We start from the raw sequence: 26,530 nt of genomic DNA, 5'->3' as shown, positions 1-26,530 counted from the left end.
GAATTTCCTATTTGCCCTGACTGTTACGTGCCTGCTAAAGTTCGGATACGACGCCTTTGTCGTACCAGAGAAGCTCTCACAAATGCCGGCCAATAATTCTATGACCGATCATGCCACGACCTGGGGAGTTTTAGTTCCATTTCAACTCTATGAAACATATGGAATGGAAAGCGATGATGATACATGAGCCCGGTCATACTTCTGGGGTTTGATTTCTTTTTCTTTTCTTTTCTTTTTCACATAGGCCAGAATTCTACATGAGAAATAATTTTCCTTCTATAAGAGACACAATCCTTTCATTTCCATTTTGACTGAAATCTGATCTATTCTAACAATCTTCAACTTCACTCTGGACCTAAGGGACTCTCCTTAAACCTCGTTCGAAGGATACTCGACTTTCTCTAAAGGCACAAATTCCTCCTTGATTGTGCGAGTGCTAACAAACCGCTGGAGATGGGCCATCGTGCCAGTCTTATCGTTGGTACCGGAATCACGGCTTCCACCAAAGGGCTGCTGAGCCACGGTAGAGCCAGTGCACTTCGTGTTCAAGTAAAGCATACCGGCAGCATGTTTAAGGATAGTTTGTGCCTGACGACTGGCATAGGGGTCTTTGGCGAAGATGCTACCAGTCAAGCCGTAGCGAGATGTCGTATCGATCAAATTGAGAGTCTCCTCCCACTCCAGATCGGGGTAAACATAAATGCCCAGAATAGGACCAAACAGCTCGGTAGACATTATTTCGTGACGAGGATTAGATGTGCGGTAGATGGTTGGGTGCACATAGAATCCTTCATCCTTGGATGCCTTGCCACCCACCAGTAGCTGTAGTTCTGAATCGGTCTTTGCGTCTTCAATGAATTTGTTCAGCTTGTCGAAAGAGCGTTCGTGAATCACAGGGTTGACGAAATTGGCGTAATCTTCAACGGGTCCGATCTTCAAGGCGGCTGTCTCTTCAACAAGAGTCTTTTGGAATTCTGGCCACACAGACTCGGCCACGTAGACTCGTGAGTTGGCAGAGCACTTTTGGCCTTGATACTCGAAGGCTGCTCGGATAGTGTTTAGAGCGGCACTCCTGACGTCTGCCGAAGGATGCACAACGCCCCAATTCTTTCCTCCCGTCTCACCAACCACACGAGGATAGGAGTTGTAAATACCCTGGCCAATACCATCGCCGATTTTCTTTTGTAGACCCTTGAAAGTGGCAGTAGATCCAATGAAAGTGAGAGCACCAAACTCAGGTCTTTTGAGGACGGTGTTGGTCACTTCCTCGGCATCACCAGGGAGGAACTGAATGACATCCTTAGGTAGACCGGCTTCCAGCAAGATCTTGTGGAGTAACCAACTAGCATGCAGCGCCGAGTCCGAAGGCTTCCAGACAACAACATTGCCCAGGAGTGCAGCCGGTCCAACAAGTGTGGCACCTAGTGCAGTAAAATTGAAGGGAGCGATTGCATAAGTGAAGCCTTCAAGAGGACGATACTCCATTTTATTCCAGTTCCCATCCAGCTGAACTCTAGGTTGTTGAGAGTATAAAGCCCATGCTTCCTGGACGTAGAAGCGGAAGAAATCGGCCGTTTCGGCCGGGGCATCTATTTCAGCTTGCCAGATGTTCTTGCCCTGTCCTAGCATTGTTGCTGCAACGATCTCCGAGCGATATTTTCCGGTGATGAGCTCGCTTGCGCGTAGAAAGATTGCCGCGCGGTCTTCGAAGGGGGTAGCTTCCCATTGTGGTTTCGCTTTCAACGCAGCATCGATTGATGCGTTGACTTGGTCGGGTGTGGCTGATGCATAGTTTGCGACGACTTCACGGTGCTTTGAAGGGTTGAGTTGAGCTCGGGACTGCTTCGTTTCGATCTGAAGTACACAGAGTCATTAAGTTGAGCTTCTAGAAAGGTTATTTGACTGGCAGATGTACCTCGGCACCATTGATCTGAAGGGGAATTGTGACTGGGAATTCACTTTTCATCCTTTGAATTGTCTTTGTCAACTCGGCTCTTTCGGGTGAGCCCTTGGCATAGTTTAGCTGGAGGGGGCTGTTAGTATTATACGTAGCACGACTTTCTATGCGAGTAAACTTACCATTTTTTCATTTTCAAATTTTGGGGGATGCAGCATAGTCAAATGCCGTCGAGAAATGCCATTTCTGGATGTGACTCGCAGGCCATTCAAGCCAGCCAGGCGAGTGATTGTTGTAGGTCGCATGTCTGTCGTTATAGGAAGGATAGCAGGAAATTCATGTAGAGTCTATGCAGTGTGTGTCTACGGTGCCTTTTTGTAAGATCTTAAATACAACGAGTTGTACACCTAAGAACTACATACCCCGACTGTCGGATGCCCATGCCGACTCGGTAGATATGATTGCATTGTGTTTCCTTGCATGATGCATGGGTCAATATTGCGGGGAACATATAGATCGCGTGTCTTGGAAACGTCGGGAGGGCCTTCCGACTTTTGTGTACTTTTGATAAGAGCACCCCCACCTTATTCGTTACACTCAGCAGAGCCGATCCCGTGGAGATCTACATCATTCTCTCACTCGTTATCTAGAGAAGCTAAATTTGGGCTTGTCACAGACTCGGTAAATGCTTAAGTCTGGCCCGTGTCCAGCAACTCGATTTGCATGCATCTACTAGTGGGTCGGTATAATCCCAGAACCATGCCCGCTCACTTTTCAAGAGATAGATAGCTTTAACGATAAATACCAGGCCTTTTGTCCTGGAGGTATCTCTTATTGACGACAACCTTTATCTAAAAAGTCGGTGGAATTGGTTGTTTACGGACTAAATTGCTCGCTTGGAGATACACCGACATTTGGATTCTCATCGACAATGTTAGCTACAAAACACGACTAAATGAACAACCAATCCTCTGCGATGGTAGCATACTATCTATAATATCGACCTCCTATCAACATGGTGGATGATAGCCCTATGTAGTCTATAATTGACCGTGAATAGGCTAGACTTATATATGGCTAGCTTTTTGACTATCATCGAGCGTTGATAGATAAGCAGAAATATTAGAAGATAATTATAATTGTGATTGTGATAATTAGAACTACCTAGCTATTGCAAGTATGAGACTGGCTGGATTTTCATGTCAAGCAGAGCCCGCACTAGCGTCAAATGTGAAGCAGCTCACCGCAAGACGAGGTTCCAGGGATGTTGGGGCTACCCGTTATCGCCACTCAGACCATCCAGCTCCTCTTCAATCACGGCCTCCTCGTCCTGTCGCACTATCAATCGAGCCGAGTCAACTTCTCTCTTCTTCACAAGTTTCGCTCATCGCGATTCATGCAACATATCGACCCCTCCACCGCAAGCTTCAACCCTCGTGGTCTGTGCGGCCCAGCCACCGACCTCCGACCGAGCTCCGCTTGATCGTCGAGCACATTCGTCATTGCGGCCAGCAATCACCTCCACACCTGCTCTGACACCCTCCCATATCCCGCTCCCTCCCCCCCGCGCAACCACTCACGAGTGGCGATCTCCAGATGTCCCTTTTCGGAACATCGCCAGAAGAGCCCTCCGCGGCGGCCTCTGCCCAGAGGCCCAAGTCGTCCCTCTTCGCGGACGAATCGATCGGTGGCTCCTCGTCCCTCTTTGCGGATGACACCGGTGACGACAGCTCCTCGTCGCCCTGGAACCCTCAGAATAACACTGCGAAGCGCACTGCTCGGCGAGACCTCGTCCGGACATTGCTCCCCGTTTCTGATGTGCCCGAGAGCTACGTTGATGCCTACGACCTCATCCTGAACAGTGGAGATAGGGTGGGAGCTGGTGTTGGCCTTACCTCGATCCGAGAGCTTTTGTCTAGCAGTGGACTGAGCGCATCGGACCAAGGAAAGATCCTGAACCTTGTGGTCTCTGGCGACCATGAGACCTCCGCTGGATTGGGTCGCGGCGAGTTCAATGTGTTGCTAGCACTGATTGGACTTGCGCAGCTAGGAGAAGACCTATCTTTTGACTCGGTCGATGACCATCGCAAGAGTGAGTAATACGAGTGCCTAAATGCTTCGTCAATTTGAGGGAATGGACTACCCGCCTCTCGCTTCCCCTTATCATGGTGGCTCAGTATCTGACAAGACAATCGGCATCTAGGACTCCCACAGCCGAATAGCGGTTTCCTCGACCGACTACGAACAGCGAACGATTCCCATTCCAGCGGTGCATTTGAAAGGCCCGTCACACCCCCGGCACAGCCATCTCCAATCCAAGAACCCAATTCCGCACGGTCTCGCCGTTCGCGACGGGAGTCGCTAGGCGGCCTAGACTCGGATCCTTGGGGCAGTCCGGAGTTACATCGAAACCACAATCACGAAACGCTAGCTTCTGATCAACGGATTGTAAATGGCTACGGGAGTATGCGCTCTACGACGAACGCTTGGTCAACATCTAGGACGGTTGAAGAGACGAGCCAGAGCCAGAATGAGATTCCCCAGCAGGGTCGTAGCATCGTCCCAGCTGAGACAGTGACGGCACCACCACCACCCAGCAGTTCAGGATCCGGATGGGGAGGCAACATTGGAACTACACCCGACGAGGGTGGATTTGTGGGAGCCCCGCGCCCGAGTCTCGGTGGCTTTGCGCCATCCGGCGATGAACCTGGCGATATTGCACCTCGGCGTCGGTCAATGGGTATCACCCGCACTACGAACCCCCAGGTAGCAGAGACGGTCACAATCACCCTTCTCCCCGAGAAAGAAGGAATGTTCATGTTCCAGCATCGGAATTACGAGGTCAAGTCTGCACGACGAGGCAGCACCGTCGTCCGTCGATACAGTGACTTTGTCTGGCTGCTGGATTGCCTGCAAAAGCGATTCCCGTTCCGACAATTGCCCCTTCTTCCCCCGAAGCGGGTTTCAGGTACGTTTTACGCTGGTTAAAGCACCTCCAAATTGCTTACTCACCTATCTTTAAGTGAATGGTACTCACCTATCAGCCGATTCAAATTCTTTTCTGGAGAAGCGGCGCCGTGGACTTATTAGATTTACCAATTCCCTCGTTCGGCACCCGATTCTTGGCCAGGAGCAACTGGTGGTCATGTTCCTGACTGTTCCTACCGTACGTCTCACCGCATGACCGTGATTCATCTCATCCTCCCATCTGACTCATCCCCCAGGAACTTTCGGTATGGCGTAAACAGGCAACGGTCTCGGTCCAGGACGAATTCGAAGGCCGGACCCTCCCACCTGACCTCGAGGATTCATTGCCCGCCGATCTTCACGATACCTTCGAGACCGTCCGCAGCGGTGTGAAACGCTCTGCTGAGATCTATATAAACCTGTGTACCCTGCTCGAGCGATTGGCCAAGCGGAACGATGGTCTTGCGGCTGATCACCTGCGATTTTCCTTGGCTTTACAGTCTCTGACCGAGGTGACCAAGGATACGTACGCCGTCGACACTAACGATATCCCAGGCCTGAACACTGGTATTACCGCCACTGCTCGACACCTGTCAGCCAGCCAAAGTTTGTTGGAAGATGAGGCCCGGGCCTGGACCGACGGGGTGTTGGAAGACCTCAAGGCCCAGCGAGATTGTCTAGTCAGCGTACGCGAGATGTTTGATCGGCGGGATCGGTTGGCGCGGAACAATATCCCACAACTGGAGCGGCGTATTGAGACCAATGAGCGCAAGCTGCAGGAATTGCGGGCGCGGCCGTCGGGCACTGTGAAGCCTGGGGAGGCCGAGAAGGTGGAGGACTCCATTTTCAAGGTACGTTGCACGCCCCACAATGGCCAATGCCACGACCCGTTCCGTGCGAAAATACTAATCCCGGTCATCGTGCAGGATAAAGAGTCGATCGTGCAGCAGCACGCGCGGGGGGTGTTCATCAAAGAGTGCATTCGTGATGAACTCACCCACTTCCAACAGAGCCAGTACCACATCAGCCGTCTGCACCAGGACTGGAGTCAGGAGCGAGTCAAGTACTCCGAGTTGCAGGCGGACAATTGGCGACGACTGAGCGATGAGATTGAGGGGATGCCGACGGGAGAGTAGCGGGAGAGCAATTTGACTTTCTTTCTCTCTCTCTCTCGTTCCTCCTGGGAATCCCTGTGGCCGGGATTGTCGTACATAAATCTCAAGCAACCATGCCCAGGCCCAGACCCCAGCCCCAACATGAGGTTTTCTTTTTTTTTCCCCTTCTATACGCGCGGGGTGCGCGTGGGCCGCACCGACTTCGGGTTAGTGAAGAGCTTGGCTGGATGTTTGCTTTTTTTTCCCGGAACCTCTAACATGTTCTCCGCCATGTTGACGGAGTGGCGGAGGGCCTGATGGTGGGCCTGGACCCTTTTTTGCATATCCTTGGGCTCTCCGGCGGTTGGAAAACCGCCCAAGACCACATTCTACGTGTTTGTTGATCCTTCGTTGTATGTTCGGATTTACCGCGGTTTGCGCTTGTGTATCTCTCTTTTTGCCCCCCCTCTCAATTCCCCCTTTGTGATTGAATTGTACGTATGTTTTTGCTGTTTCCAGTTGATATACTCCAAGAACCCATCTCCATGTCTTTTTTCAGGGCGGTGTGTCCAGGTCACTTCAAAGTATGGTAAACGGTGTATAATTTATGTATACTTTTTTATGTAGTTGATGTATCTACTACGTGAACCCTGGAGCCTTGGGATGTATAACGCTAGTCCGCCCAGGTAATTTAATAATAGTAGGATGACGTCCCTTGACCAGCCATTCTTCCAGAAGGCCCCGCAATCACCACCAGCAGTGGGGATGATAGTGGACCATCATTCTGGCAGGGCCAATCAAGGTGAAAAGGAGAGTATCTGGGGCTTGGCAGTTGGCAGGGCTGGAAGGGGCGCGGATCTTGGCCGCATGCGTATCGTATGGTAAATCGGATACGCCATATGCCTTTATCCGATTTGGGATGTCGCATGAGATCGAAATGCCCGTGCTGGCTCCGAGAAGTATAAACACTTCTGGATGTCTGCATCCGGAGCTCCTGCTTTCCTGAATCACGGATCTTTGTCAATAAACATAATTGACCCTCTCTCTCTATCTCCAATTGCACTTAGACCTGCTCATCCTCCTCCGCCCGGCCAAGACCCCATTCCGCCTGGTCAGTGGGGCCCGAAAGTCTCGGCTGACGAATCCCGCCGGTTCCAAAGAAACTGTCGTTTCTGGGCAAATCTCCCTCGGCGCGCAATCACCGGCTCCTCCATCGGCCAAGAGTACTCCCAAGACTCCCTCGCCTGGCACTCGTCTTCGCCTTTTCTTCTTTTTTTTTCTTCCCTCCTCACCTCTTGCCTCCTGCCTGCATGAGACTCATCCCGGGCTGGTCTCGTTGATCTCTCACGGTCCCAGTAGCCAACGAGCGAACGCCAAACGGTCCCTCCCCCAGCCTCCCTCTCCACTTTCTCGAACACCCGAATACGCTCGGACAGCCACGCTGCGCCGGTGCCATTTCCGAAAACCCCGAGCTTCTCGGTGGATAGGCGTGCTATTTTCCAACGCTTACTCCATTACGGCCTTATCGGGCTCGACGAAACTTGTCTACCACCTCCCACTTCGAGCCCCATACTCTCCCCTCAAGGCATGAGGAGCTATTCGGATCAACGACGTTCGAGGTGGAAATCCAACTGGTAATTGAATTGCCGTGGTTCGAGGCAAGATAATACCCTCCCAAGATAAGCGGAGGAAGACCAGAAACCGACAAACAACGTACATATCGTACATACAACCCCCTCAATCGCAGATTATCTGCAATACTTCCTGAGACCGCTGTGGTCTCGATCTCGCCATGGCATGGGATCACCTTGATTTCGATCGGCCGCATCTGGCTTACATGATCCTCGGCGGCTTCACAGGCCTATTCATGCTGTGCTCGCTTTTCGTGAAAGAGAAGCTCTACATTGGTGAAGCTACCGTCGCAACCCTTTGCGGTATCATTTTCGGACCGCATGCTGCAAATTTATTTAACCCCCATGACTGGGGCAACGTCGACAAGATTACCCTGGAATGCTCGCGTATCGTCCTAGTCGTACAATGTTTCGCCGTCGGCGTCGAGTTGCCCAAGGCTTACATGGAGCGCCACTGGAAATCCGTCAGTCTGCTGCTAGTTCCCGTCATGACCTGGGGCTGGTTGATTACCAGTCTGTTTATTTGGTGGATGGTGCCTCCGCTCAACTGGTTGGATAGTCTAGTGTGTGCGGCCTGCGTTACGGCCACCGATCCTGTCTTGGCATCGTCCGTCGTTGGTAAGGGTAAGTTTGCCAAGCGTGTGCCCAAGCATTTGCGTGACCTCTTGTCGGCTGAATCCGGTTGTAACGATGGCATGGCGTTCCCATTCATCTACCTCGGATTCTATATCCTGCGTTACAGACCCGATGTTAATAAGGTCTCGCTGAATTGGTTCTGTGTAACCATTCTCTACGAGTGTATCTTTGGTGCTATCTTCGGCTTCGTCATTGGATACGCCGCTCGCCATGCTATCAAATGGGCCGAGCGGAAGAGTCTGATTGACCGAGAGAGTTTCCTCGTGTTCTACTTCGTCTTGGCCGTTTTCTGTGCCGGCGCAGGTAGTTCCCTGGGCATGGATGACTTGCTCATTGGATTCTCGTGTGGAGTTGGCTTTAGTAATGACGGTTGGTTCACGGAGAAGACTGAAGAGTCGCACGTTTCCAACGTCATCGACTTGCTGCTCAACTTGGCATACTTTGTCTATTTCGGATCTATCATCCCCTGGGAAGATTACAATGCCCCCGACCTCGGCCTGACTCCCTGGAGATTGGTCGTTATTGCGCTATTGGTCATCTTCTTCCGTCGCATTCCCATTATGCTTTTACTCAAACCGATTATACCGGATATTAAAACGTGGCGTGAAGCGCTTTTCGCTGGTCACTTTGGTCCCATTGGTGTCGGTGCTATCTTTGCTGCCATCCTCGCGAGAGCGGAATTGGAACATGATAGCACACAGCCACTACCTGAAAGTGAGCTCAAGCCATCTTCGCTAGAATATCCAGCAGATTATACAGTGGCACGGCTTATTTGGCCCATTACCACGTTTATGGTTATCTCGTCCATCCTGGTCCACGGCTCATCCATTGCCGTGTTCACCCTGGGCAAGCGTATCAACACTCTGACAATTACCCTGTCCTACACACAAGCCAACGAGGACGGCCCATCATGGATGAACCGTCTTCCCCGTGTGCAATCCTTGGCCAAGGGATCCATGTCCTTCCGCAAGGCAGACGAGTTTGATGAGGGTTCTTCCGACGAGAGGCTGCCCGAGTATCCCCCAGGTACTCTACCACCGATCGGCATGCCTGGCAACTTCTTGCGTCGTGTTCGTGAGGACGACACTGAAACTCAGAGTACCCACTCGGCAACCCGGAAGCCTCTTCGTCGGAAGCGACGTAAGCACACTGACGCTGGCGGTCCAATCAGCCAGTCAGCCATTATGCCCCAGCGACGAACGGAGAGCGAACTCGAGGAAGAACCAAAGGAGGAACTGGAAGAACGGGACCGTGTGGATCGTGGAGCTTCACCTCCTACTGCTGAGCGGGATCGCTTCGGCCGTGAACCGGAACTGGAAGTCTTCCAGGAGGGTCATCATATGATCATCGAAGATGAAGAGGGCAATGTGCTCAAGACTGAGGATACTAGCCACCTGACCCCTGAAGAACAGGCCCGTCACATCGAAGAACAGCGCAAGCGACTCCAGGAGGACAGGTCTGGCGAGCTGGCTCACTCTCGAAGCCAACCTCATGAAAAGACCGAGGGTGAAGAGATCCAACAAGCCGTCGGTGAACAGGCCGAGCATGCCGTTGAGAAGGCTCGATCTCGTTGGACCACCTGGACTGGCTTCGGAAAGGACAAGACCAAGGAGAAGCAGGATGAGTCCACGCCGAAACCCAAGCCCAAGCCTGCCGAGGGCGAGAAGCAGAAGGCCCGCTCTGCTCATGCCTATCAGTTTGGTAATACTATTATCGTTGAGGACGAGGATGGTGAGGTGATTAAGAAATACACGATCCCATCTGGCGACAAGCCCGTCAAGCCCAAGCCCAAGCCTGAGGAGCCACAGCCTGGAAAGGACCAAGCACCTATCCGTGCAGGCTTGAAGCGCATGGGTACCTGGTTCGGCATGGAAGAGGAGGGCGAGTCCTCGCAAGCCGGTCAGAAGAAGCCCGCACCTCGCACCGAGACTGACGATTGGGCCACCGATGACGGTCTGCGCTTCACTCTTGCTCAGAGCATGGAGGTCGACTCCCAAGGCATCGGCCACAAGGGTCGCCGCATGACCAAGCACGAGTTCTTCCAGCAAATCAAGGGTCTGGACGCCAAGGCTCGCCGCGATGTAGTGCAACAAACCGACGCCCCTGCCCCCGTCAAAGAAGCCGCCCGCGAAGACGTCAAGCAAACTGAAAAGCAAGAACGTCGTCTCTCTGCCGCTGCAGCATCCGCCGCCGCCGGTGCAATCCCCGAGGAAGACGAAGGTCTCGTCTCTGAATCCGTCACCGACAGCGAGGTCACCGACGAGGGCGAGTCAGCCGACGAACTCGGCCAACCCGGACCCAACGTCGCCACATCGCTGGCCAAATTCACCCGGGGAAGTTCCGCGCAAGAACGCCGCAGCAATCTCAGTCCCGTGCCACGCACTCGCGATCGTCACCGCCGTGACTCGGACGATGATGGCACCGAGCGTATCCCACCCTCACGTCTGCGTCGAGAAGCCGGTCTAGCCGTGCCACCACGCCAAGCTGACGACGATACGGGCGAGACCCCCGCCGAACGACGTCGTCGTCTCGCTGCACTGGGCGAGATTCACAACGACGACTCTTCCGACTCGGAAGCCGAGGAAGACGCTGCCATTGCAGAATCTGATAGCGAGGATAACGGCGAGCCTCGCCAGCCACAGGGTAAAGTGCAATTCGCAGATGCGGCCAGACCCTCTGAGCAATCCAGTCCCAGCGAGCAGCAATCGTCCTCATCTGGCTCCGGCTCCGGCAAATTCACACCAGGCCACCGACCCCGCATCTCATGGGGCGGCGAGAGGCGTGATCACTAAAGCTCATGATCCCCGACAATTCCACATATTTTTGCTCAAGCTTTCCATGTACATGACCTCGCAACCCCCTTGCTTTCCGCTGCTTCGCCCCACTATTTCATGTACTTTCTTCCTTCTTCGCTTCCTTTACTTTCCCCTTTTCCCTTTCTCTCTTCGGCCCCGCTTGTGCATAGTACATTTTTGCTCCGAGGATATAACGAGAGAAAGGAGCGATCTGCGAATTGTTCGATATGATGCTTTTGCATGACTTTTCTTTTCATGATCATGATTGTGGTATGGGCTATTACTAGAGCAGAGCGTGATCAGCAATGCATTTGAATTGTACATCCAAGCTATGTCTTTTGCCGCACATCTCATCCCCGTAGACATCAATAGTCTGTTCTGTTTACGATTGAGTTGAAGCGAGATGTAAACGATTGTAGATGAAAGCATAGTTAAGGTCGAACCCGAGGTATCAAAACGTAACAAACAAGAGAAAAGCTCTACTCTACAACCCTCCTCACAAAGTAGGTCTGCTATACCAAATCACCCCTCCATCGTACTAGAAGCCCTCATAACGCCTCTCCCAAAGAACTCACTAACAACGCCAAACCGATCCTTCGACCTCGACAACTCCGCCTTAAACAAATCATGCTGATCCGCCGACTCAACCTGGCGCTGGCGAATAGCACGCAGCGTAGCATTCGTCGGCGCACAAACGGGACATTGAGCATCCTCGTCGACGCGGTTGAGACAGCGCTCGTGGAAGGAGTGGCGGCAGAGGAAGTGGATGGTTGGTAGGTCGAGGGTTCCGCCGCAGGATTGGCAGCGGCGTGATTGGAAGACGACGGGTTGGGTGGCGAGTTTGTTGAGTTCTTGTTGTTTGGAGGCTGTTTCGGATTTGTAACTTGAGATCAGGCGTTGGTTCTGGAGGAAAGTCAGTAAGATGAATTAAGGAAGGAAGGTGGGGGGGATTCTAGGTACGTACGGTTTTGATCTGCTTGTCTTCGCTGGCGATATTGTCGCCGAGGTATTTCTTCAGTCGGCCCATTGTCACCACGGCGTTGTTACTGACAGCTTGGATCACTTGCAAGGGGGAAAGAAGGCCGTCATCGTGGATGCGTTGTAGAACCTTGTCCAGTTCATCGCCTGCTTCTTCCAAGATTTGCGGACTCGAGGCAAAGTATGTCAAGGCGTCAATATACAGCTGAGGCTCGTCGGGTCCATATCTTCGCAGAGCTTGGATGGCGCCTTGCGTGTCCTTGGCAGAAGTGAATGAGCGGAAGATGTCGAGGCGTAGGCCCTCCTGCTCACGAACAAGCGTGGAGCCTTCTCGGAAGTTTGATAGATCTGAGAGAAGAAGCACGTTGGAAGTAGAGATAGGAATCTATCTATGTTAGCCAGGAAAGCCCGGACGAGGGTTATAGTACTCACGTCTTTCCCTTCAATCAGTTTCTTGGCCTTTCCTTCCCACTCCTGCTTTTGAACCGTATCTTTAGTGGACTTTGCGGCATCCAAGTACATCTCAAACAAGGTCGTAAAAAGGTCCACCTTAGCCTCCTTTTTAAGATCTGGCTGTTGCACGAGTGTCTCGAGGAAACTGATAAAGTTCTGCGGATGATCTACAAATGCAGAAAATGCCGTCCGTGGCTTCGGGACCTCGTATGGCGGTGGTAGGTTCGAAGTTTGCTCCTCCTCAGCCGGGGCTGTCTCTGGATCTGGAGCCTGGGCTTGTGGGCCAGAGCCCCCGGTCACGTACCGCAGTGGAAGAAGCCCAGCCAGGCTTTGAACAGCGCTTGCTGGCTGTACTTCCGGCTCTGGCGGGGGCTCCACTGTGGTTCGTGATCGATATTGACCCGTGTAGTATTCTTTAAAGAGCTCGGTCGTTTCGTCAGGGCAGTGGGTCAGAAGAACACGCGCATACTTCATCAAGTTGTGATAGGCCTGTTCAGGTTAGCATTCACGTAACGACTCAAATGTGCATGACAAAATCACATACCACTTCAGGATCTAATCGCCAGATATATTCCACAGCCTCGGCATACTTCTTCGAATCCTCGATCAGGATGTCAACAACCATGTCATTTTCGCCGTGTTTCGTGGCCAGGAACGCTGCCTGTTCAAAGTAGCCCCCTTGGCGACACATAGCAATAGCCGTTTCAAGATCAAACTTGAGTTCGCCAGGAGCTTTGATGAATGAGTCCAGCTTAGTGGTATCTTTCAGCTTCGCATAGCAGTTCAAAAGAAGGGTTGTGTGGTCCACCGTCGCCCGTCCGTGGTCGTGAAGCTCCTCTAGATACTCGATCAAGTTATGAATCCGTTGGGTATCCAAGTACTGGACTTAGGTTAGCAGTAGAATTTTAAAGAATCGGACGAAAATAACCTTTCGAATAACTTGTGACGGCTCGGTGTTGTCAATTGCCCTAAGATACTGCTGCATGGCCGTGTCATAGTCGCCACGCTGATATAGGAAGTCACCATATTTGCGATAGATAGCATTCTGCTGCAAGGGATCAATACCAATCCTCTGAGCAAGATTAATAGCCAAAATGTAGAGATTGCGCTCGTAGAGGATTTCCAGCCTTTGCTGAAGGCTCTTCTCACGGTATCGGAACACCTATCAGACGTTAACACCGTACAAACGCTGACAAAGAAGTGGATACAGACCTTTCCATCTGTTGTGAGTAAGAAGAGATCCCCCCATTCTATGAAAATGTGCTTCATCGGCGAGACAAGAGACTCGGTATGCGCAATAAACTTCAGATCGGTATCGAGCAGAGTGAACGTCGTCGTGCCGAGTATTTCATCTGCTGGACTGACTCCATACTTGCGCAGCGGATCGCCTTTAGCAGAGCCTGCTTTCGGTGGGCAAACCAGAGCCACGTAGTCGTGGAAGGCATTGATAGATGTCTTGGGGCTCTCAAACGCATAGCTTGGGCCCCGACCTCGAGTACCATAATTGTAAATCGCATCCTCTCTAGCAATAAGGATCTGTCCCGACTCCTTGTCCAGTGTCATGCATCCCAAAGCGCAACCAGTATCTTCCAAAACACGCGCGGGCTGACCCTGACCCCGTCCCGCGATGACGAGGGTCAGAATTCGGCTCGTAGTCGAGATGTACAGTACAGTCACGGCGCCATTCTGTGTTTCAAGACCGGTAATAGGCTCCTCGGATTCAAAGACAATGCGCTGTCGCGCACCGCGATCGTGAATCAAATCGCCGCGGATGATCGTAACCGAGCCGTTCGCGAAACCAACTGCTACCTGCGAGAGATCGTCGACGACTGCAAATGCAGATATCTGCGACATCCATTAGCCCTCTAACGTCCGTCTCCTTATTATCTCGAGTGATATCGCACCGGAAACTGCCGTCTCGCGTTCTGCACCGACACAGTCGACAAACACTTCGGCCCGCCATCTTTCTTCTCCGTATCGAGTGCCCAAACCTTCAAAACTGGTTCATTCGATAGATCCTCCGCGACTGTGACAAGTAGCGACGTCCCGCCGATCTGTTTCATATGCGTGATGGAGCCGACATCATGCGCCTTGAACGAGCGCAAGACTCGGAAGGACGAGGAGACGATATGCACGAAGCCATCGACAGTGCCGAGGAAGAGGTTCGCGGATCCGGTGCACAGGCTAGATAGGTCGCTCTATAGAAGGGGTCGGCCGTCAGAGGAGTGTCAATGTGAGAGTGGTGCAACGGGGGAGATCTTACCCCGAACAGCGCGGAGCTGTCCTCTGGTAATTTGACGGAGGTGACGTCGATGAAGTTGAACGCTTTCCACTATAAAATGGTTAGAGAAACCTCAAACAGCAGTATGTAGGGTGCTCCATACTGATGTCAGTGCCATTTGGGCGGCTGGCCATGGGTAGTTGGCATTGACGTCGGAGATGGAGCTGGTTGATGGAAGCCGCCTGGAGCTTCCCCCGCTGGGCGCTCGGGCCACCTGCGCCTACAGCGCCGCGGTTCGGATCGACATTCTACAAAAACCATAACTATCTACCATGAATGACTATGCATCGAATGAAGTTATGTATTTGCCCTGAATCCATATCCTTCTATAGTAGTGCAATCACTGGAAGTCTATAATTTAACCGTTAATAATACACTCTCATCCTTCACTCGAAATTGGGATTCGTATACAGGCCCTCTTGTGTCTCAAGATTTTTTGTTCTTGTTTGATTTTCTATTAAATATAGTTGAAATAGACACAAGCACTGTCTAGATGAAGACCCTCGAAACTACTTATACATACAGAACCCACTATAATTTGTGTAAAGCTTCAATTCAAAAATGGCAGAGGCCCTTCCGGAATAATCTTCTTTCTCCGCTTAGAATACGGTCGAGCTGGTCTAGCACTCTTCCATCGTTTAATCGTGACTCCTCGTCCCAGTATAATTTCCCTAATTCCTGGACATTTTTGAACAAAAGCAGCGCTAAGCAAACCGTGCCGTTCTTTATAAAAAAACAAGTCAGCGCCATTATCAACCAGTAACCTAAAGTCCTCCACTTTCTCCATCTCCACGGCTTCGAGTAAGGCACGACTCGATAGCTTTGCATCTGCACCATATTGCGATAACAGCCGAATAATAGAATAGCTCTCCTCGTGCAAAACAGCAGTGTCAAGGGGGAGACCTGTTTCCCTACCCCGCGATCTCGATTCCTCCCAGCGACGATTTCCAATATTCGAGTCAGCACCCCGTTCCAATAGAAACCTGGCCATTCGAAGTGGATCATAGGCGCTCAAAATCGCCGCCGAAAGAACCGTGGAGCTATCCTTTCGTCCTGCTCTAGATTACAAAACTACAAATCAAAAAGAGCGGACCAAAATCTCAAAGACACAATCTATCATATATAGAAATAATAAGAAAATCAATTCATAGCCATCGTAGCAAATCCTCGCTCAAAGCAATGGGGGGAATCAGTACAATCGTGACAACACGCTATGCTAGCAATAATGTATGCAACCGAAATCATGACAACAAGCTATATCCAAATTGAAAAGAGCAAAGCAAAGCATCCAACCAGCTATGTCGGCTTTGCAGGCTGACTAGGACGGCCAACCTCCTTCATAAAATCGAAGCTCTGCTGCAGCCAACTGCCAGCGTCGGCGATGGCCTGGCTGAGATCGAAGCTTTCTATACCCTGGGGAGCACCTTGCCCATCCTGGGCAGTGGTAGGCGTTGAACCACTCAGAGCGAATGGGAGAGCTGTCCCTTGAGTCGTTGAGCGATGGGTGAATGTAGGGTCGGGGTTGTGATCTAGATCGTGATCTGGGTGGTGAGGACTCGAATGAGCCGTGTGGTATTCGTGATTTTGAGAAGGCGAGGGTATCCGAGGCGACGGAGCAAAGAGATCTGCAAAGCCAGGCCCTTCGGGTTCTTTCTCATTGGGCTGGTCGGGTGAAAGTTCTCGAAAAACCTTGATCTTTTTCTCCGTGCTGAACGTGTAAGGGGTTGTGGCATCAATTATGCATTGCGTGCTCATAGCCTGGATCCTGTCTTTCGACAATCCCCGCATGAAAGGATTCGGCACTTTTTTAGAAGCATGCGGGTCATTATATGGCGTTTCATGTGCTAGGATTGACTCCTCAGCAGGCCCCAACACGGTGTCGTCCGGTTCGGCAGGGTGGATGAATTCAGGCTCGGGGCTGTCCAGGTCCTCTTGGAAGGATCTCTGGGCAAGAAGCAAGGCGGCCTGTGTCGACAATTGCGTGTCTGAACTATCTTCCCTGCTCTGATCTGCATTTGCCCTTGTCATCGCGGTCGAGTGTAAAGATGGTATGCGATCTGAAAGCCCTGGAGGGACGGGTACATGTTGCGCAGACGGCAAATTCTCATAGGTATTTTGCTCTGTCCGTGGTTGATCTTCCTCTTCAATGCAAGTTGAGACGCCTGCCTCATCGGCAAATCTGAGGTCCTTTGATGTTTGGGCTAGTTTGCTTTGAGCGGCCTTCTTGGGATCGTCATCTGGCAATTGCTGCCGGGGCTGACTCGGTTCCACTGGGGCGTCGGGCTCAACGATTGGGTCGTCTACTTGTTCAGTGACATCAGGCGCTTTGGAGACCGCTGGAGAATCTATTGGGGCGGATATATCGTTTTCAGCGCTAGTAACAGGCGCATTCTCAATGCTGTCCGCTGCAGGTGCGACTTGCGCTTCATGAATGGTCTCTTCGGAGAGTAAATCTTCCTCGACTTTTTCAGCAGCTGACTGCATAGTCCCATCTTTCTCGGCCGAGGCTTCCGGGACATCAGAGCTGCCTTTGACAGGGGATTGTTTCCCTGACTCGGGGCTATCGTTGTCCTGATGCCACCTTCGATACTCAAAACGGGGCAACTGAGACGTCGAAGTAATAACACGAAACGATGATGGCACATGAGAATCCACAACAGGAGAGCTCTTATGTGTTGTTGACAGCCCTGGAGCCAATGTTTTCTCCGTGATAGGCTCAGGCTTTTGCTCCGCTGGGACAGATACCCGAGAACCTTCCGGCGAAATATCCATAGGCTCGGCTGCTATCGTCTTCTGATCGACGACAGGAGTTATCGAGATCCTCCTGTGTGAGGCCGCCGCAGGAAGTCGCACCTCCAAGGCACGCAAAGCCCCAACCCGAGCTTTATTATCCGCCTGTCGAGATGCGATCTTCGGGGTCGGAGAGCTAGGTGGTTCAATCTGCGTGAAATTCAATCGTTTCCGGTCTTTCTTCAACCAGTCCGACGGTCCACCGGGTGCAAAAGAATGGTCTGCCGCTCGCCATAAAGCTGTCTCTCTCGGTTTCTTGATCGAACGGGGTGTCGCTCGATTTTGTTCATCGTATGTCGCTGCGTGAAGAGGTCTTTTCTGTGCCGATCGAGATGTAACGGGGGAACTGACATTTGTCACTGGCGGAATAGGCGATTGAACTGTTTGGTGTGTAGCAGCTGCAGGACTCGAAGCAGCAACAGTCAAATCTTCTCGATACTTCGGATGGCGCAAGTCGGTCTCCTGTACGACGCGGCCCGAATTCTGTACAGCCCTCTTCCCACGTTTGTTGACCCGCCGGTTGACGATAGCCTTGCGATCCTTCTTCCACGGGTTCCTCCAACCCTGATCGAAGGGTCCCTTCAACGACGCGGAAAGGATAAACAGCGGCTGGCCCTTGAGATACGACTCCGCCAACTTCTCTACTCTCTGACGTTTAGCCGCGCGCTCAGCTTCGTTCAACTCGTCATCAGAGGCCGGCAGCTCATCACCTGCTATATTATCGGCGGAAGGCTCGTATGTCTCAAGACTGAATGGCGAGACGGCCCGCGGGTAGGGCATCGGGGCTGGATCTGGACAAGGCGCTGAAGCTCGGACGCGGCGATAGGGAGGGGATTCGAAGCTGCGGCGGTGGCACACTGCAGTGACGCAGCGGGATGGAAAGGGTTTGTCTGGCTTCTCGTCATTTCTGAACGAGCTGGAGGTCGTCGTTGGCGCAAAGTTGGTGCCTGACGCGAAAAGCACTTAACGCGTGAAGGTACCCCAGCAACGGCGGGGGATTATGTAACTGGTTGGTTGACTCAACTTGTAGCTTGGGGGCCGCGATCTAGGCAGGCAGAACTAGTCATGAACTATACTATGTACGGAATATTAGATGTGGAATGACGAAACAGAATACGGAATTTTTAAATATTGAATTTTGCAAAGACAAATTCGGTTGTCTGTACTATATGATGTTCGAATCAATAATGGCATGACGCTACGGGGTAGACTACAATGGGACAGGTCGCCAGTATTACTCGTAGTCAACGTCTCAAAGGATAAATCATATTCATAATGAAGTAAAAGTCTGCATAATGCCACAAGCACACAACCCAATAAAAGAAACGAGATACATCCCCGTCCAAATCTGCCAAGTGCATCAACAACCACATCACCGCCCAAAGCGAAAGTAACATCATCCAGTCAATCATCGAAGAAACACATAACAATCTCTGGAAAATCAAATACTCAAAACGAATATTCATTAATATAGCAACGCTAGCACAGTGCATACAACCAGACCCGGAAAAAAGAACAAGAATCACAAGAAGACATAGCATGGCATTCGTCTATGATAGATTTGATCGGGGGGTATCGTATCAATATCGAAGGAGGGGGCGTGACCAACATCAGGCAGGCAGAGGCAGAGGCAATAACAATGTAAAACATAAGCCTGAAAGATTCAAGTTTGTAATATAGACGAACACGGGGATTGGGGTAGTAGAATGCCTTTGCCTAGGCTTGCCTTGTCCTGGCAATTTCCTCGAATCTTTAAGTTGATCATGAACACATCAGCCGCACGAGACAAAATACAAATAAACATCAGATGAGAAAAAAGGTTGAATTCGAAAACAATCAAAGAAAGAGAAGAAATAGAAAAGGAGGTCATCATTAAGAAGTCATCATAACGGCATGCGAGCAAGAGTGTTCCGCACGCTCCTTCATCCGCATAGCCTGCGCCTCTAATGAGCGCGCCATCAGCTTCGTCACTGGCCACACAGCTGCTCGATCGAGCAGACTCGCCGTGGCAATCAATATTTTACACCCGTACCCGCCCTCAACGACGCTGGGCAGGCGTTGCATCACGCTCAGCGCAGACATGGAGTTGCTGTTCTGCACGGTGCGTTGCATTTTCGTCTCAATGCTTGATAGAATCTCTTTGATCTTATCAATAAGTTTGCAGTCTTCGTCTTCAAGAAGCATGACCCCAGGTACCTGGGTTAGGTCGATGTCATCACGACCAAGGATACCCAGGTAAGGGCCAACGCGTTCTTGAACGGTGGTGATCCATTCGGCTAGGACCTGGGCACAGTCAAAGGCACACATTGCGCATTGAATGGGAAGTTCGCGAGAGGAGAACTCGGCGAATGTGTTACCGAGGCGGTCGGACATGGAAATCGAGTCTGCGGCATAGAAGGCTGCTTTGCGGAGGTGCTTCTCACGTTTGGACTGGCCGGTCTTGTATACACTGGAGAGAGATTGCATGGGCTGGTCTTGGGTTGGTGTTTGAGAGATTGCTAGTTCACCAACACCAAGGTCGTTCACGGACTCCCTCCGGGCATCAAGTGACCCGGTGAGAGATGGATCTAACACGTCGTTGATAGGTCCATCGGCCTGGTGAAAGACCTCCGTTCCCCGTGCAAGCTCATCTGCCATCCCGTTCCAATCGCGTTGCCAGAAGGCCTCCTTGCATCGACCCAGGTTGACAAACAACCGAACGTAAGCCAGATCGAGTAGTGGGATGCTATCTGCAGACAGCGGGCCCGCTCCAAACGGATTGGGTCGCTCCAAGCTGTGAACAGGGTTGCTCGCCCACGCCGCCTGCCATGCTCGCAACGCTGGTTCGATGTGTGATTGCATGGCCTCGGTTTCTTGTGCGGTCCATTGCCGACCCATATGCCTTTGCCTCGTCTCCCAGATGTAGTTGTGCAGAGAGTAAATGAGAACGAGGCAGCCAAAGGTACTTGGCCGGTTCTCAGCACTCGTTGGATCATCCGTGCTGAAGAACAAGTTTGACGACTTGTTCTGCTGTTCACGTTGGCTGGCAGTCAGAAGGGAAGTCAAAGCAGCCGAGAAAGAAACATTATTCTTGGTGGTTGTTTGCCCGCCCATCTTCTTCCAAGCCTGAGGTGATTCGGCAGCCCAGAGATCCTCTTCACAGGGGAGATCTAACCGGATTTCAGAGTTTGTCAGGGCCGGTGCATGGTTGTATGCTGAAACGAGGAAGCTGGAGAGGACAAAGATTGCGTACAGAGTACGCTTCCTTTCCTCCACCACCTTCCAGTTTAACCAGTCGCGCCTTTCCTTGGGCTGACCAAACGAGGATGATGTCCAGTTATCCGTATCCGATGGATCCGAAGCATTGAATCCAGAATTGAGATGATCTTGCGGTAGGCTCTTAGGATCCAGGTGATGCGTAAGTTCCGCAGCACGAGCCAGACTAACGAGCGCAGCACAATGAGTACTGGCAATGTCTGCAGATGTCTTGTCACCACAGGTATGACCGTAGATCACATTTAGCAGCATGGCCTGCACCAGCCAGAGGGGGGTGTTGTGTACGGAATTATCGCGAGCCGAGTTAGAACGACTCAAAGCGGCAGACATGTCGGCCTTGCGCCGCTCTTCCAGATATAGCTGAATCATCTTCTTTGCGGCTTCGAACAGATCCTTGGAAGCAGCGGTCTCGTATTCGTACAAAGCACCGATGGCCGCCATCGAAAGGATCAGGCAGCCACCGCCTCCCGCAACGCCGGTCGAACTGAGGTTAAGATGTCCGCTCGGCGTACGTAGGTTGCTCGTGTACTCGGGGGCCTGGAAGTTGAGGGTTGGGATGTGAAGAAAAGGCGAGTGGGGGTGGAAATAGGTGATATAGGCCGAAATGTAGCGCTGCATGTCCGAGGTGCTGGGGAGTTGACCGGAGGTGTTGAAGCCAGTTGAGCGAGAGAAGAGCTCGCGACTATTGAGAAGACTAGAAGCGGGTTGAGAGTACTTGCGGTGACTGAAGCCAGTGGGTTGGGACATGCTCGCTAGTAGAGCCTGTCGAGTGGAGTCTGTAAAGGTATCCGTTGAGACTGGGGAATGTTGATTTCGTAGGGCACTATTCGGGAAAGGAACGTTGAGAGGATTAGGAGATTCTCCGTTTGTTGCCATTGAGGATGAAAACATACTCTGCGAATGTCCTCCCACGATGGGCTGGCCGACCGAGGTCATGGAGGGAGGGGTTGCATAGGTCTCTGCGAACGGGTTCTGGGCCATCAGCGACTTGGGCGACACGGTCTCCGGCGGGATCCCCAATTCGTTCAGCGTCGTCGGGGAAAAGTCGATGGCGAATTGGTTGGCGGACACCGCCGTGTGTCCGGGGAAAGGGTTGTGCCAGCCATTAGAGATGGGGATGCGGTTGGGTCCATCCAACATCGCCTCACTAATACCACTCTGGCTACCCGTACTCATTGCGGATGGCGAGGACTCGTCGATAACCGAGTCGTTACCGTTTCCAAGCGCGACGGCCGCATCGAACCCATTCATCCAGTCAAAGTTCATCTCCTCGTCCATCATGGGATCCGGGTGAGGCATCCCATGGTGCTGGTGGCCGAATGGGGAAGAAGGGGAGTCGCCAAAGCCCTGGGGAGAACCTGCAAAGTGTAGTTGAGCGGGATTGATGGTGCTGCCATGACCCATCAGCATACCATCAATACCCAGATCGAAGCTGCCATATACGGGGGCCGTCCGCAATCCACCAGACATATCCATGGGAAGACCCGACGTTTCTAGCTTGGGCAGACCGGTGACCGGTGGATGCCCAGAGCTGAAACCCCTATAGTCTATACTTGAGCCTAATGACGTTCCAAGACTGGGGTGGTATGCGTGACCCGATTGACCGGGCGCGGAGGACGGGTTACTGCCATCTGGAATACCCAGGGCCGATGTACCGATGTGGCTAATCGTGTTGGCACGAGGCCGCATCGAGGCGGAGCTGTTAGCGATGGAGTTCTTGCGCACGCGATTGGCGCCCGCACCCGCACCCGCAGCACCCGTACTCTCTCGGCGACCGTTTCTGGGCCGAGAGGATGGGGTGGTTGTCATATGCAACTTCTGCTGATGCCGAAGCAACAGATCACGACGAGCAAAGCAACGTGCGCAATCAGGGCATTCAAAGGGCTTCTCCTTGGTGTGCGAGCGCTCATGACGCTTCAAGTGCTCCAATCGCGCGAAGGAGCGACCGCAAGTGGTACAGACATGGGGACGCGGCTTGTCTGTCTTGGGAGGGGGGATATTGCCATTGGCGCCGGTTTGGCCATTGGCCTCGGCCTGCTTCTTAGTCTCCTTCGATGGAGCTGTCCGATGGGGAAAAAAGTTCAGAATTCGTGGAAAACTTTGGATGCGTTAATCGACTGGGGTGCCGCAGAGAAAAGACTTACCAGGCATATTTCCTGGGATTTCGTTGATACTGGCGAGATCTACCAATTGCGGGCTTTGGTCTCGTTCGTGGCCAACCATAGCATCTAAGAGCATCCTAAGAAAAATATGTCTTTTTGACCCCTGGGTAACGGGATCAATGGACTGGTCGCGTACTGAGGAGAATAAGATAAATGATTCTCCAATGTTTGCCAACGCCAGAGAAACTGGAGATCTCGGAGGAATGGGCAGAGAATAGGATTGTTTCTCGCGAGTCGGAAGAGGTATCCGTCACTCTTCCCAGATGTGACGATAACGATGGATTGGCGTGGTGGGTTTGATAGATTTACACAAAGAAGGGTCGCATCAAGGACTGCACGGTCGGGATGACATCAGGTTAGCATGTTCCTTTTTTTTTTCAAGTGCGCGATAAAAAAGGACAAGAAGGATTGCGTTCGCAAGACCGGCGTCGTTCGTTGCCCCAATCCAGGGTAACGGACGAGGCTTATCATGGACGGTGCTGGGGTAGCGGACCAGGGACCCACCGGATGATTGCGAGCGGGAAGAAGCAATGTACAGGGCGATCCAAATGACTTTGCGTCTCAACGGGCGCAGTCGCAAGAATCAAAAATGTCCGAAGAAACAGGATGTGAGGACCTGCGACCGGTGGGTGGGATGGAATATCTGGACGGACGTGGGGGAAATTCCAGGTCTTTGGGGATTCGGAGAATCAGTAAGGCAACCGGGGGGTCGAGTCTGCCTGGCCACGAGGAGGCGACAAAAGTATCGGGGGGAGTAGTTTGTAGCCGAAAGAAATCACTCACGGGGTATGTGAGGTGAATCGAGTCGAGATCTCTAAACTTCGCACGTATCCATTGAAAACCGACGAGATTGCGTGATCAAGTTGGTCGGGGAGAGGCTCTTTCTCACGACGAGGTCGGAGCACGGGGCAGTTGGAGAGAGCCGGAGATAACCGAGATGGCGGGCAATTGCAGATAAGCTAGAAAGGGCGGGCGCAACGATGAGGAAGTTGGGAAGTTAGGAGAAGGGAAAAGTGAATCGAGGATGAAGGTTGAAAGGAGGAGGAAGTAGGAAATGAGGTTTGGAGAAGGTGAAGGACGTGAATTGCCTCCGAGCAACGAAGTCCATGGACCTCCAAGTACCTAAGTACTCGTTACTTGGCTGTAGTAGGAAACGTGGTGGTGGTCCGATGTACGGTACGTACGGTATGTATCGTATGGAACGGTAAGTCCGGTACGACCGAACATGCCAATCCATGGGAGGTGGCGTGGCAGTAGTGGCGGTTACAGGTAACACAGTACGTCTTGGTCGTACACTCTATCCTATAGTCAAACTACGGAGTATCCTGTAGTATATGTACATAGATGCCCTCTCTCTGCACATACACGAGGCCGATAACGAGGAAACCCTGACAGCGGAACGGGTCCCATACATACCCGGATAAGGCTATCTGATAATCCGTCCTCCGTCCGCGCCGTACAGGACTGATAATACTCGAGCACTAAACAATCACTCCACAATACCGCAGATACCAAGTGAAGTAGTGGAGTCCCTGCACACGGACGGCCTGGGGAACCAATCGCCCGGCCTCGATTATCGACTTGACCAGCCAGGGCCAGCCCAGGGCCATTCAGGATCAGACAACGTCCTCTCAGGTGAACCAAACGGCCGACGGTGAATGGCCAGCCCCGAAACGATGAGCCAAGGTACTACCGGAACTGGCGTAGCCTCGAATCTTCCCGCCACGCACTGGCCGGCTCTCGCCGCCCACCCTTTTTGGGCTATGCCCACCAGTTCACCGGTTCCTGGGGAGGGAGTCCTGGGGGGCCTGGTTTTTCCTATCGTCCCAGGCGTCTCGGGCGATTGGCGTGTCTGGGAAAGTAAAGTCCCTCCAGGCAGTTTCCTGGTTGGGTATTCGTGGCGTCAATGGAGACTTGCGCTAGCGATAGGTCGGGTATAGTATCCTAAAGGTACGGGCTGTACCTGGTCTGTGGAAATACTGTCGTAACTCTTTCCAGGTGCACTGTATAGTACATATATGCACTGCTATATGTACGTACTCCGTACAGTCCGGGTTGACGGCAGCTTGGATACATGTCCAACACGGTTACGTATCGGTTTCGCATCGTCCTTGGTTACTCCGGGGTTTGTACCGAGGTGGGCATTGTAACGGGACCCGCTTTGAGAGCTGAAACAAGCCAGTGGAGCGCCATGATAAGAGATACCCGTGAGATATGGCAATGACAAGAATAGCTCAGATATGGAATGTCACTAGGTTTGACATTCGACATCGTCATAGTTGAACTGCATCCTCGTGGGTAGAAAAGATTAAGAGAGCAGAACTATTGGATCCGAACATCGGTGCGATGGAAATTAAAACTAAACTATTTCAGTACACTTTTCGTGGAGTACATAGTTGGCACTAAAAAATGCCTCGTGTTTTCCCCCCGGCAAGGTACCAGACCCAATCTTCACCCCCCAAGACCATTCACCTACTCTGATGGGTATGTCACATTCCAGAAAGCAAATCGATCTTGGTGGCAATTCATTGATCGTGATAGAGTATAATCATGCACTATGAAGAATTCTATCTAGTAGTAACTACTCCCACCGTACATCCTTCTACACCCGTACTAAAACATTCCGTAACTTCCTCCTCCATACGACTAGCTCCCCCCCCCCCAATACAAATACGAAGGGCGATTATAATCAAACCCGCCCTCGTGACTGGACCTTCCTTTAGTCACGATCGGCAACGGTCGCGCGCAACAGAAGCGACACTCCAGGATGGCCCGGGTCGCCTGGAGGACCGCTAGGACCGTCGACTGGACCGTCTATGATGTGGCCAGGTACCCATCGAGATCCACCGACGAGGCTGGGGCGGAGCTTCCAATGGGCGGAAGGATCCGCAGGCCCCAAAATAAGAGAGGGCCATGCGCCATTTTTGTGGGGGAAGGCCGCGACCGAAGGGTTCGTGTGGGGGATTTCCCTGAGGTCGCTGGGGATACTCACCAATGGAATCCGTTGAATTGATAGACGAAAAGTTACTTTTTTTTTTGTCTGGGAGACGCCAAGGTCCTGCCCTGCTTAGGCTGAAGTCTGGCCTGGTAAATTCCGGGGTGGATGTGGCGGTTGGAGTCGTCCCCCGGTACCAGAATATCATTCACGTTTGTGGCGAGAATAATTGATTGAAAGGGGATAACCATCCCATGGGGGAGAAAAGAAGAAGATGCATGCGGAAAAAAGAAGGAATATAGAACCAGTGGATTGATCCAAACAGGAGTGTGCCTGACCTTGATGTCTCTGAAATGTGGCCACCCCGGATTCTTTCCATTCCACCCCTTTATCCCTTGAACTAACCCCAGAAACTTTCTAGAATCTGACTCGCCCGTCCATCGGTTAAACCGCCTTTTTGCCTTTCGCCGACGCACGTTGCAGCCACGCCCATTTGAGTTTGGGTCGCACGGAACAAGGCGATTAGACGAGCCCGCCGCTTTATTGGCCGAGATCCATCGCCGGATCGGGTTGATGCGGCTGGATCTGGGGTTGTATGATTTTCTGGAGGCGACTATTATTGTTGTGAGACCTGGGTAGCCTCGCGATCGACGAGG

The 26,530-nt window shown here is 52.1% G+C and overlaps 6 protein-coding genes across 6 annotated transcripts; 2 read left to right on the top strand and 4 right to left on the bottom strand.

The window, feature by feature from the left end:
- Positions 1–369: 369 nt before the first annotated feature.
- On the bottom strand, positions 370–2,202 carry N7496_007424 (L-glutamate gamma-semialdehyde dehydrogenase; the record flags this gene model as incomplete). The annotated part of the gene is made up of 3 exons (XM_056700353.1): positions 370–1,854; positions 1,916–2,023; positions 2,080–2,202. 3 exons carry the CDS (start codon positions 2,200–2,202, stop codon positions 370–372), a joined length of 1,716 nt encoding a protein of 571 aa, XP_056555766.1.
- A 1,291-nt stretch (positions 2,203–3,493) lies between these two features.
- mvp1 (sorting nexin Mvp1) lies at positions 3,494–6,000 on the top strand (the record flags this gene model as incomplete). Its single annotated transcript, XM_056700352.1, has 4 exons — positions 3,494–3,989; positions 4,101–4,865; positions 4,921–5,063; positions 5,122–6,000. 4 exons carry the CDS (start codon positions 3,494–3,496, stop codon positions 5,998–6,000), a joined length of 2,283 nt encoding a protein of 760 aa, XP_056555765.1.
- Positions 6,001–7,750: 1,750 nt separating this feature from the next.
- Positions 7,751–11,017, top strand: N7496_007422 (Na+/H+ antiporter Nha1; the record flags this gene model as incomplete). The annotated part of the gene is made up of 1 exon (XM_056700351.1): positions 7,751–11,017. One exon carries the CDS (start codon positions 7,751–7,753, stop codon positions 11,015–11,017), a length of 3,267 nt encoding a protein of 1,088 aa, XP_056555764.1.
- A 525-nt stretch (positions 11,018–11,542) lies between these two features.
- On the bottom strand, positions 11,543–14,850 carry N7496_007421 (tethering complex subunit PEP5; the record flags this gene model as incomplete). The annotated part of the gene is made up of 9 exons (XM_056700350.1): positions 11,543–11,923; positions 11,985–12,383; positions 12,431–12,940; positions 12,996–13,331; positions 13,380–13,613; positions 13,640–14,296; positions 14,356–14,649; positions 14,715–14,783; positions 14,836–14,850. 9 exons carry the CDS (start codon positions 14,848–14,850, stop codon positions 11,543–11,545), a joined length of 2,895 nt encoding a protein of 964 aa, XP_056555763.1.
- Positions 14,851–16,028: 1,178 nt separating this feature from the next.
- Positions 16,029–18,302, bottom strand: N7496_007420 (uncharacterized protein; the record flags this gene model as incomplete). The annotated part of the gene is made up of 1 exon (XM_056700349.1): positions 16,029–18,302. One exon carries the CDS (start codon positions 18,300–18,302, stop codon positions 16,029–16,031), a length of 2,274 nt encoding a protein of 757 aa, XP_056555762.1.
- A 1,092-nt stretch (positions 18,303–19,394) lies between these two features.
- Positions 19,395–23,015, bottom strand: amdX (putative C2H2 transcription factor (AmdX); the record flags this gene model as incomplete). Its single annotated transcript, XM_056700348.1, has 2 exons — positions 19,395–22,837; positions 22,922–23,015. The coding sequence occupies 2 exons, from the start codon at positions 23,013–23,015 to the stop codon at positions 19,395–19,397; spliced, it is 3,537 nt and encodes a 1,178-aa protein (XP_056555761.1).
- Between the last annotated feature and the right edge of the window lie 3,515 nt (positions 23,016–26,530).

This window comes from Penicillium cataractarum, assembly GCF_028827025.1.
Source record: "Penicillium cataractarum strain IBT 29864 chromosome Unknown utg000005l, whole genome shotgun sequence".
In the NCBI taxonomy this organism is placed as follows: Eukaryota; Fungi; Ascomycota; class Eurotiomycetes; order Eurotiales; family Aspergillaceae; genus Penicillium; species Penicillium cataractarum.
This window is presented reverse-complemented; position numbering and strand designations above follow the sequence as displayed.